General features: G+C 37.3%; 2 protein-coding genes across 2 annotated transcripts in view; one reads left to right on the forward strand and one right to left on the reverse strand.

Annotated features, from left to right (window-relative positions):
- Window positions 1-1,038, forward strand: part of LOC111459368 (endoglucanase 6-like) — a 3,654-nt gene extending 2,616 nt beyond the window's left edge. The window contains exon 7 of the mRNA XM_023102237.1: window positions 99-1,038. Within this exon, the coding sequence (XP_022958005.1) occupies window positions 99-803 (705 nt within the window). The 3' untranslated portion in view covers window positions 804-1,038. The remainder of the gene's footprint in view (window positions 1-98) is intronic.
- A 1,053-nt stretch (window positions 1,039-2,091) lies between these two features.
- Window positions 2,092-7,322, reverse strand: LOC111459367 (long chain acyl-CoA synthetase 4-like). The gene is made up of 19 exons (XM_023102236.1): window positions 6,943-7,322; window positions 6,639-6,705; window positions 6,464-6,559; window positions 6,322-6,378; window positions 6,190-6,238; window positions 5,581-5,657; window positions 5,448-5,487; window positions 5,292-5,386; window positions 4,475-4,642; window positions 4,277-4,387; window positions 4,103-4,190; window positions 3,856-3,922; window positions 3,691-3,766; window positions 3,496-3,613; window positions 3,172-3,417; window positions 2,938-3,077; window positions 2,565-2,747; window positions 2,350-2,469; window positions 2,092-2,237 (listed from the first exon to the last, which is right to left on the reverse strand). The coding sequence occupies exons 1-19, from the start codon at window positions 7,089-7,091 to the stop codon at window positions 2,190-2,192; spliced, it is 1,995 nt and encodes a 664-aa protein (XP_022958004.1). The 5' UTR covers window positions 7,092-7,322; the 3' UTR covers window positions 2,092-2,189.
- Between the last annotated feature and the right edge of the window lie 2,203 nt (window positions 7,323-9,525).

Raw genomic sequence — 9,525 nt, forward strand, 5'->3', positions numbered from 1 at the left:
TTTTTTTTTTTTTTTTTTGGTTTCCTCTGAAATTTGTTTGTTTAAAAACAGAGATTTGAATTTTGAATTTTTCCAAAATGTTTGAATGAATTGAGCAGGTGGATTACATTCTTGGCGACAATCCAAGAGCCACGAGCTACATGGTGGGATACGGCAACAATTTCCCCCGCCGCGTCCACCACCGCGGATCCTCCATCGTCTCCTACAAAATCAGCTCCAAATTCATCGCCTGCAGAGAAGGTTACGCTACTTGGTTCAGCAAGAAATCCGGCGACCCGAACGTCCTCACCGGCGCCCTCGTAGGTGGCCCCGACGCCTACGACAACTTCGCGGATCAACGAGACAACTATGAACAAACAGAGCCCGCCACTTACAACAACGCTCCTCTTCTGGGCGTGTTAGCGAGATTCCACGGCGGGCATTCCGGCTACAATCAGCTCCTTCCAGTAGCCGTCCCGCTTCCACCGGCAGCAAAAAGAAACCCAAATCCTGGTTCTTCTTCTTCTTCTTCTTCAAGCCCGGTTGTGATTTTACAGAGGGTAACGAGCTCATGGAAGGACAAGGGAAGAATTTACTACAGATATTCCACGGTTATCACGAACAAATCGGGGAAAACCGTGAGAAATCTTGAGCTTTCGATTTCGAAGCTGTATGGGCCATTATGGGGGCTGACGAATTCTGGGAAATCGTACACTTTCCCGAAATGGGTGAATTCTCTGGGCCCTCAGAAGAGCTTGGAGTTTGTGTATATTCACTCTGCTTCTGAAGCGAATGTGTCCGTTTTGCGCTACGATTTGGGCTGAGGATGAGGAGTGGTGGGATTTGATCCAACTGTGCAGATTATAAGATTCAGTTTGGTGTTTTTGGAAGGAAAGGAAGGAACTTTACTTTTTTTTTTTTTTTTTTTTTTTTTTTTTTTACATGGTGTTTATGNGGGTATATTTGTACTTTCCTTGTAATTGAGTTAGGGTAGTAGATCTCTCTTCTTCTTCCCTTTTTTTGTGTTATTATATAATCTTTGCAACATAATTTTATGAATTATGCTTCCCATATTAAATTTTTGTTACAAATTGGGCAGTGGATTTGGCAATTGTGCAGCACTGAGTGGGTCAAGCCTACTTCGAGTTACGTTGTCTAGGGTCGGGCAACGTGAATACAAACCTCGAGTCTCAATTTCAAGAGAAGATTTTAGAAAGAAGGGGAGAGAAGATTTTAGAAAGGAGGGGAGAGAGGTTTTAGAAGGAGAGGTTTGAAAGCCAGAGAGAATTTGAAATTGGTGTTATATGGAAACATAAGCAAAAAAGACAACGGCTTACTGCATATACTATCGGGTAAGGAGAAGTTGACAACTAGTCGTGTCTCCCTATAGTACATTTTGAGACTAACTGCATATAACTATCGGGTAAGGAGAAGTTGGCAACTAGTCATGTCCTCCTATAGTACATTTTGAGGCTTACTGCATATAACTATCGGGCAGGGAGAAGTTGACAACTAGTAGTATCCCCTATAATACATTTTGAGGCATTTCATCTCTACTCGGCATAACCATGACATCACCGAAGCATCATACTCTTAAAGAAAATAAGAAAGAAATAATACAACATGAAACTGGTAAAAGAAAGCAATAAAGTAGTACAAGACAAAAGTTTCGGCATGTCACGAACGTTCGACCATGGGCGGCAACATTTTGAACAAGCATGACTGTGACACTAGGCCTCCAAGGAGCCGTAGATTGTGAGATCCTACATCCAGAGAGGGGAGTGCATGGAGTTAAAAAAAAAAAACTTTATTTTTAAATATGTTTGTAGAATATATATTTAATGGTCTCATGTTAAAAAAAAAAATTGAATTATATTTAAATTTTACCCTAATTTAATGTTAACATTAATAGGAGATTTATAATTTACAAAATTAAATTTTAATATAATGCATTTTAAGAGAATTTTAATTTAATGAAATCGAAAGTTTGTTAACAGAGATTAGAGGCAATTTTAATTTTTTTAACTTATCAATGAATAAAGCAAAAGTGAAAAAAAAAAAAAAAAATATATATATATATATATATATATATATATATTAATGGGTATAAAAATGATGAATGTCTAAACCATTTAAAAAAAAAATGAGGAAGAGTTGAATTTCCATAGAAACATGAAGCTTTACATCCTTCCCATCTTCAATCTTCTTCCTTACGCAACTGGCTTACTCCCGCTCTTGTACATATCATCGATCTCTTTCTGTTCACAAATTCGACCGTTAATTTATATTAAACCTTCACATTAAAAAACATTCGAAACATTGACAACAAACGTAAGTTAATGATATCAAGTTTTGTAGAGAGGAAAGAACCTGATAGTATTTGAGCAATTGCGGTCTCTTCTTCTTAAACGATGGAGTAAGAAGGTCACGCTCAATATCGAATAAGATGGGGTCGAGATGAACCGCTCGAATAGCTTCGTAACCTTTTAACTGCAAAAGAAAACGCTTCAACTTCAATTCATGCTTCGTTCGTTCAACTCATCTTCGTGATCACGATGACACGAGAAGAAGTAAAAAAAACGAACCTTTTTTTCTTTGGCAATCTTTGAAAGTTGTCCAAGAATATAATCTTTTGCCCTTCTATCTCCACAAAGATCAGCAAAATCCCCCTTGATTCCATTTTCTTCTGCCCAATGTTCAACTGCTTCTTTTTTTGGGTTAACAACAGCAACAAGGAAGGACTCGAAGCTACTCCCATATATCCAAATCTGAACAATCTCATTCAAATATTATCACTTTCTACATTTTAGTTAACTCTGAAAGACGTTTATACTCCGTGTCGCTAAAGTTTCGAACATGGTTTCCATATTTTTTTTGTTAATGATGAACGATTATGCTATACAAGTTACGGCGACGTTTTTGGCGTTGTAGAATAATAGTAGGAGATAGAATTCGTACCATTTCGATGTCGGAAACAAGGCCATAAATCAGCTCGAGATTTTCCACTGCAACATATTCGCCTTGAGAAAGTTTGAAGATGTTCTTCTTGCGGTCGATAATTTTCAAGCTTCCATCGGGTTGCCATTCGCCAACATCCCCTAAATACGACTCAAAGAATGTAAGGATCCGAGTGATATCGACATGCTTTTGACCGTCGAGAGATGAAAATTTCGAAAGAATAATCGGTAGTACCAGTGTGAAACCACCCATCGACCAAGACCTCTGTGGTAAGATCTTCGCGTTTATGGTATCCTGAAAACAATGTATCTCCCTTGATGCATACTTCACCCTGAGGCGTGCTAGCGAGAGCATCGTATCCCAGTTCGGGTACTGATTCGAGACAGATATCCACATTAGGCACTGGAGGGCCAACTGTTCCCAACATTGGCAACTCATTTGGTAGACTGACAAATGTTCCACCACAAGTTTCTGTCAAACCTGCAAATAAAGGCTTGTTTGGAAATTCTAAACACAACATGTTTGTTTTTGTGTAAATTAAGGTAAGGATGATAATACCATAGCCTTGTAGAACATGAGCACAAGTCACGACTCGAAAGAAAGTTTCGATATGAGCTGCAAGAGGCGCTCCGCCAGATAAAATGATCCGCACTCTTCCTCCTAATCCCTTCTTCACCTAAAAACATCCTTGCAAGAACATGAATGAGCTTTCGACGTTTTTAAGGTGGTTTTGATTGAAGTGAAGCCTTTTACCTTGTCAAACACAAGTTTATCAAAAAGTGGGGCTGCTACTTCATGTTTTTTCCCCTTCTGCATTTGGTTATATTTGCTGCAGAGATAGAACAGCATGGAAGAATTTAAAACAACAGGAACTCGAATATGAACAAGTCGAGAGTTCGATAAGAAATTTTCACTTACTACGAGTATGCAAAGTTAAACATCGATTTTTTTATCAAGCTTCCTGAAGATATCTTCTGGTTCAAAGCTAAACAACGTCATCAAACACATTGGTAAAAGTTAACATATTCGTTTAAGTTGATAGATCCGTATAAATATAATATTTTTTTTACGTGTTGGCTTAAGTATTAGCCCGAATGTCAAAACGACATTGCAGGGGTTTGAATCCACGATATCGAATTTGAAAGCAACAAATTTATACGCTCACCACCATAGATTCTTTCAAGAACACGAGGAACTGCACAGAAAATAGTTGGTTTCAACTCGCCAATGTCTTCAACTAACAATTTCACATCCTACAAAATTCATGGACATGACATGATATGAGTTCTTCAATTTATTTGCCTTTTGAAAAGGGAAAGATCAATATATGATTTCTCACCCCACGCCAGAATCCGATGGAGCCACCGTTTAAAATGAACACCTCCTCGATCACCCGGTCGAAGATATGAGCAAGCGGAAGATAAGATATGTAAACATCGTTTTCTTGAACCTATAACAAGAACGATGAACACGTACGCATCTCATTTGAATCAACAAGCTTGAAAAATGAGTTATGAAGGGGAAGAACTGAGATCACCTCTACATTTAAAGATGTAAGCAAATGTTTGACGCCGGCTATAAGTGCTATAATGGCATTATTGGATAACAGTACTCCCTTGGGATCACCGGTTGTTCCACTGGTGTACATGATAGTGCAGATATCACTTTTCTCTTTCACTGGGAGTTCATATTGTTGGCTATCTCCCTGTTTCAAGTGGTAAAAACAGCATTCTGAAAGGAGAAAGCGGTTTGATATTCACTTTCGTTCACAATAAGAGCCCGAGCCTACTGCTAGTAGATATAGTCCATGAGATCCCACATCGGTTGGAGAAGGGAACGAAGCTTCTTTATAAGGGTGTGGAAACTTCTCCCTACCAGATGCATTTTAAAACCTTGAAGGGAAGCCCAGAAGGGAAAAGCCCGAAGAGAACAATATTTGATAGTGGTGGGGTTGGGCTGTTACAAATGGTATCAGAGTCAGACACCGGGGCGATATGTCAGCAAGGATGCTGGGCCCCGAAGGGGGTGAATTGTGAGATCCCATATCGGTTGAAAAGAGGAACAAAACATCCTTTATAAGGTTGTGGAAACCTCTCCCTAGCAGACGCGTTTTAAAACCTTGAGGGAAAGCCCGGAATGGAAAGCCTAAAGAAGACAATTTCTGCTAGCAGTGAGCTTGGACTATTACAAAAATGGTATAAATTGTCACCCCATATTTGTTCACAGGCTAGATTTGTATAGCTTGGAGTTGTGAAACCGAGTCGAAGTTCAGCGGTAGATGTCTAAATCTTTCCAAGACTACGTAGTTATTTTTACAAATCGAACACAGACGTACATATACTTATAAAACTCACCTTTTGCAGAAACTCTTCCCAAGAATATATTTCCAACCCGAACTTGTCGACTTCTTCCTTATGATCATTCGAAACGTTACCAAAGCTCACAATTGCTGCATAGCAAAAATAAATGTTATAAATTGAAGAAAATGAAGAAAATGAATAAAAGCTTACTTTTAAGAGTCTTTGCTGTGTTGGGGAGTGTTTTCAACAGCTGAATAAGAGAGAGAGTTGAAAGTAAATATGAGAAACATTTTAGTTGAAGCTATATGGCTCGTAATTAGTTGCAAAAATGATGGCTATGAACCTCACAGATCTTCTTCTCTTCTACAAAAGCAATGGAAATCTCTGCATGACAGATTATAAATTCTATGGCACCAGCACCTGAAACATATTACAACAAGTTTGAATCCGAAACGGCTTTCATATTGTATAGGAAACGGAGCAGGATAATAGAGAAAACGCTCAGAGAAGAATCATTCGTTATTTTGAGCTCCAAATACTATTTCAAACCTTATAAATGTTCGCATTCCATTTTGATCTCTAAACTTTTAAACCTTCTAAATTTTCATAAGGAACTGTAACAACCCGAGCTCATCGTTAGGAGATATTGTTCGCTTTAGCCCGTTACGTATCACCTTAGCCTCACGGTTTTAAAACATGTCTACTAGGGAGAGGTTTCCACCCCCTTACAAGAAATGTTTTGTTCCCTCTCTCTCCAACCAATGTGAGATCTCACAATCCACCCTCCTTGGGGGCCCAACGTCCTCGTTGGCACACCGCCCGATGTTCTAGCTCTAATACCATTTGTAACAACCCAACCCAACCCATTTGTAACGACAGCAAAGTTCATGAACGAAAATGAAACGTATATAAAGTTTAATACCAAAAATCACATTTGAAGCATGTCTTTTACCTAAAGTATCATATAAAGGAACACAATAAAGCCCATGAGCATTGCAAGCCTGTAAAAAAAAAAAAAACAACACCAAATAGCCTCTTAGATATCTGCATACTGCTAGCAAACAGGAAACAATGAACTAATTACCTCCATGCTAATGATCCACTCAGAGCAATTAGCACCATAAATCCCACATTTTTCTCCCTGTAAACTCACCACAACATATAATAAACGTTAACTCCGAACCACGCAGAGCATTGTACGAGCATAAACGTCTTCAAAAACTTACTGGTCCGTAACCCATGCTGCGAATTGCATTCCCAATTTTCAACACCAAGTCATAGACTTCTTTGTAAGTTAGCCACTGATATTCACCAGCATTAGCCTACAGATCAACAGCAACCACCATTACTCTTTACCCTCTTGAGTTCAATGCCATGGCTACTCATTTATCAGTAACTTACTACATTGCCTTCAACTATTTTTCGACGTCCAAGCATCCGATTTCCAGGATTTTTCTCCACAGACATTCTGAATCAAGCATTATGAACACAAGTGTTTAGAGAACATTTAAAAAGTTTCTAAATCCAAGCTTATTAAAGCCATGAAGTGTTCACATTTTGCTCAAGAACCCTTAAATGAATCTATAATTTCTCCTATTAGGGATCGAAAAAGATTCAACAAAACAGATTTCACAGATTTTGCTTCATGGGGTTTCTCATCCATAAAACAACAGATTAACAAATAAAAGATAAATTGTTATCATACCGAAATATATCCCAGCAGGTATCCAAGCCTTCAACCGGAGGCGGAAACCCATCTTTGGCAAAGATGCTCCGGTAAACCGCCCCCACCGATGGGCGGTCCTCGGCGGCTTCCTTGGCCTCCTCCATCTGAATCACATACTTCATCTGCATTGTTCTTCTTGTTCTTCTTCTGAAACTTCAAGAAATTTCAAGAAATTCCCAAAACCTGAGAACTTTATTTAGGGTTGAAATCTGGAGACGACGTGGGCGCAATGTTACTGATATTGAACTGGAAATCAATGGTAAGTCCGTTTACTTTCATGTATGGGATCGCCCAGATTTCATGAGTGAAGAATTTTGACTTTTGAAAACCAATATTTATTTGTAATTTTCTTGTTTTGGTTTTTGTTCCATAAGAATTGTCCAAATTAAGAATGAGGGGGCTGTCGAGTTGTTTGGGTATGGCTTCGTGAAAATGAGAACTTTTCTCCACCGTACGATTGGTTTTGACTTTGTACGATCGTATCACGAGATCATTTAAATAAAATAAAATAAAAAAAAGTCAAATTGGATTAAAATGGAGATTATGTTAATTATCGTTATTAAAGTATGACCCATTTAATTATTTAATTCCATGGTTATATTATTTAATTTATATTATAAAAAAAAACAAATTCCTCAATTGTAACCTTCTGATATGATATAGTTCAATATTATAACTAAAGACTACGACAATTTATTACTCTAAATATATATATATATATAATATGATAGATTTAAAAAAAACACTAAAAATTATTAATTTAAAGAAAATATACATAAAAAAAAATACTATCAAAACATTTTACTTACATTGAAACAAATTTATTTATACATTAATAAACGTGGAGGACACTAAAATAGTATGGTGTTTTGCCTCTCATACCTAAGACACTGATGTGCCTAAAGTGATTTAGAATTCGGATTAAGATATGTTACATTTTTTTTTATGGGAGTGGGCCACTAATATTTATAATGCTATGTTACTCTGACCATAATGTGGAATTGCACGTAAGGTCTTTTCCTTCTTAGAAGTGGACGTACGCCATGATTCGGCTTCAAACCTTGGGAGAGTGCTAATACTTCTATCGATAATCTTAACCTCTCGAGCCTCTAGATTTCTTCAAGGGTTGCACTTCGTGGCCTGATAACTAAACTTACATATAACAATTATAATATTTTTTCATCATATTTTAAAAATTGTTATAAAAAACATTAGTTATGTCAGGAACGAGACTGCCTTTAAGATCAAAAATGCTTTTTTTTTTTTGTTTAAACTCTTAAAAATCTAACAATAATCATTATCTTTATTTACCGATTATTATCTTTATTTACAGTTTTGTTGTCATCGTTGTGATCCTTTTGAAACCTAATATAATAAATCAGATAGATAATCCTCTTAAATTTGACGATAAGTGAGGTGCATTTTTTTCTTTTTTCTTTTTTTAATAAAAAAAAAATTCTATATTTAGGATTTAAAACTTTGAACGAAACGAATATTTAAACAACTGTCAATTTGAATTTAATTTCACATTCAAACGTTCTATTTTCTAAAAAAAAAAGAAAAAAAAAATTAAATAAAGAGGTTTTTGTTTTTGTTTTTGTAGCCTCGATCTCCAACACCTCACCCTTTTATCGTATTTCGACGAATAAAGATTCAATTTCAGAGTCGCTTTATCTCTTTTCGTTGAGCCCTAGAGCCACAGATCGAACCCTTATTTTCATCGACCAGTCCCTCTCGCAAATCGCTTACGCCAACTCCTAATCTCGAATTCCATTCTTCAATCGCCAATCGGAATTCCGTCGGAAAGGCTCTGCTCAGATCGCATGGAAAATACCAACAACAACGTCCTTAGTATCCTTTCACGGGAGAAGCTGGACCAGGTTGCGGCCTGGGTGGCGGCCACCATGTCTTCCGCGTTTTTCTCCTCCTTAGAACGATTTTCCTGTGTCAACATTGCCACCAATGATCCTGACGATGACGACGACGACGACAACCAGTTTCTCGCGTCCGATCAGCTGCGTTCCGATCAATTTCCAAGCTCTGACCAACAAGACGGGTTTGTCGATCTTCCTGTGTGATCAATGATCCAGAATTGTAGATCTTAATTGCGTAATTGTGTTTTTTTTTCTTTTTTTCTTTTTTTCTTGTTCATTTTTTCCGTTATTGCTGGTGTTATGTTGGATTTCTTCCTTGTATGCGTTTATGATATGCAATGGTGATATGATATTCTTCTGCGCTGCTCTAAATGACGGATTGTTTTGATTTCGATAATGCAATCATCCTAAAATTCGAGATTGATTTGTTTATTTCATTCGTTTGGATATTGTGAATATTATATGCACGATTCACTGCAACATTGCGCTAACGAATGTTATTGAATCCTTTAGTTGGGTTTGTACTGTTCCCGAATTTTTAATTCTCTATCTAAGAATGAAGCAATGTGAGATTGATGCTTTTTTACTGGGAACAAAACTAAGGAATTTGGGAGCCCCCCTGAGCATAGCTCACAATTACTTGTAGCTTTATACGTTTCCTGAAGTTCAGATGTTGGAATCTCCATCT

Source organism: Cucurbita moschata, unplaced genomic scaffold, assembly GCF_002738365.1.
Source record: "Cucurbita moschata cultivar Rifu unplaced genomic scaffold, Cmos_1.0 Cmo_Scf00022, whole genome shotgun sequence".
In the NCBI taxonomy this organism is placed as follows: Eukaryota; Viridiplantae; Streptophyta; class Magnoliopsida; order Cucurbitales; family Cucurbitaceae; genus Cucurbita; species Cucurbita moschata.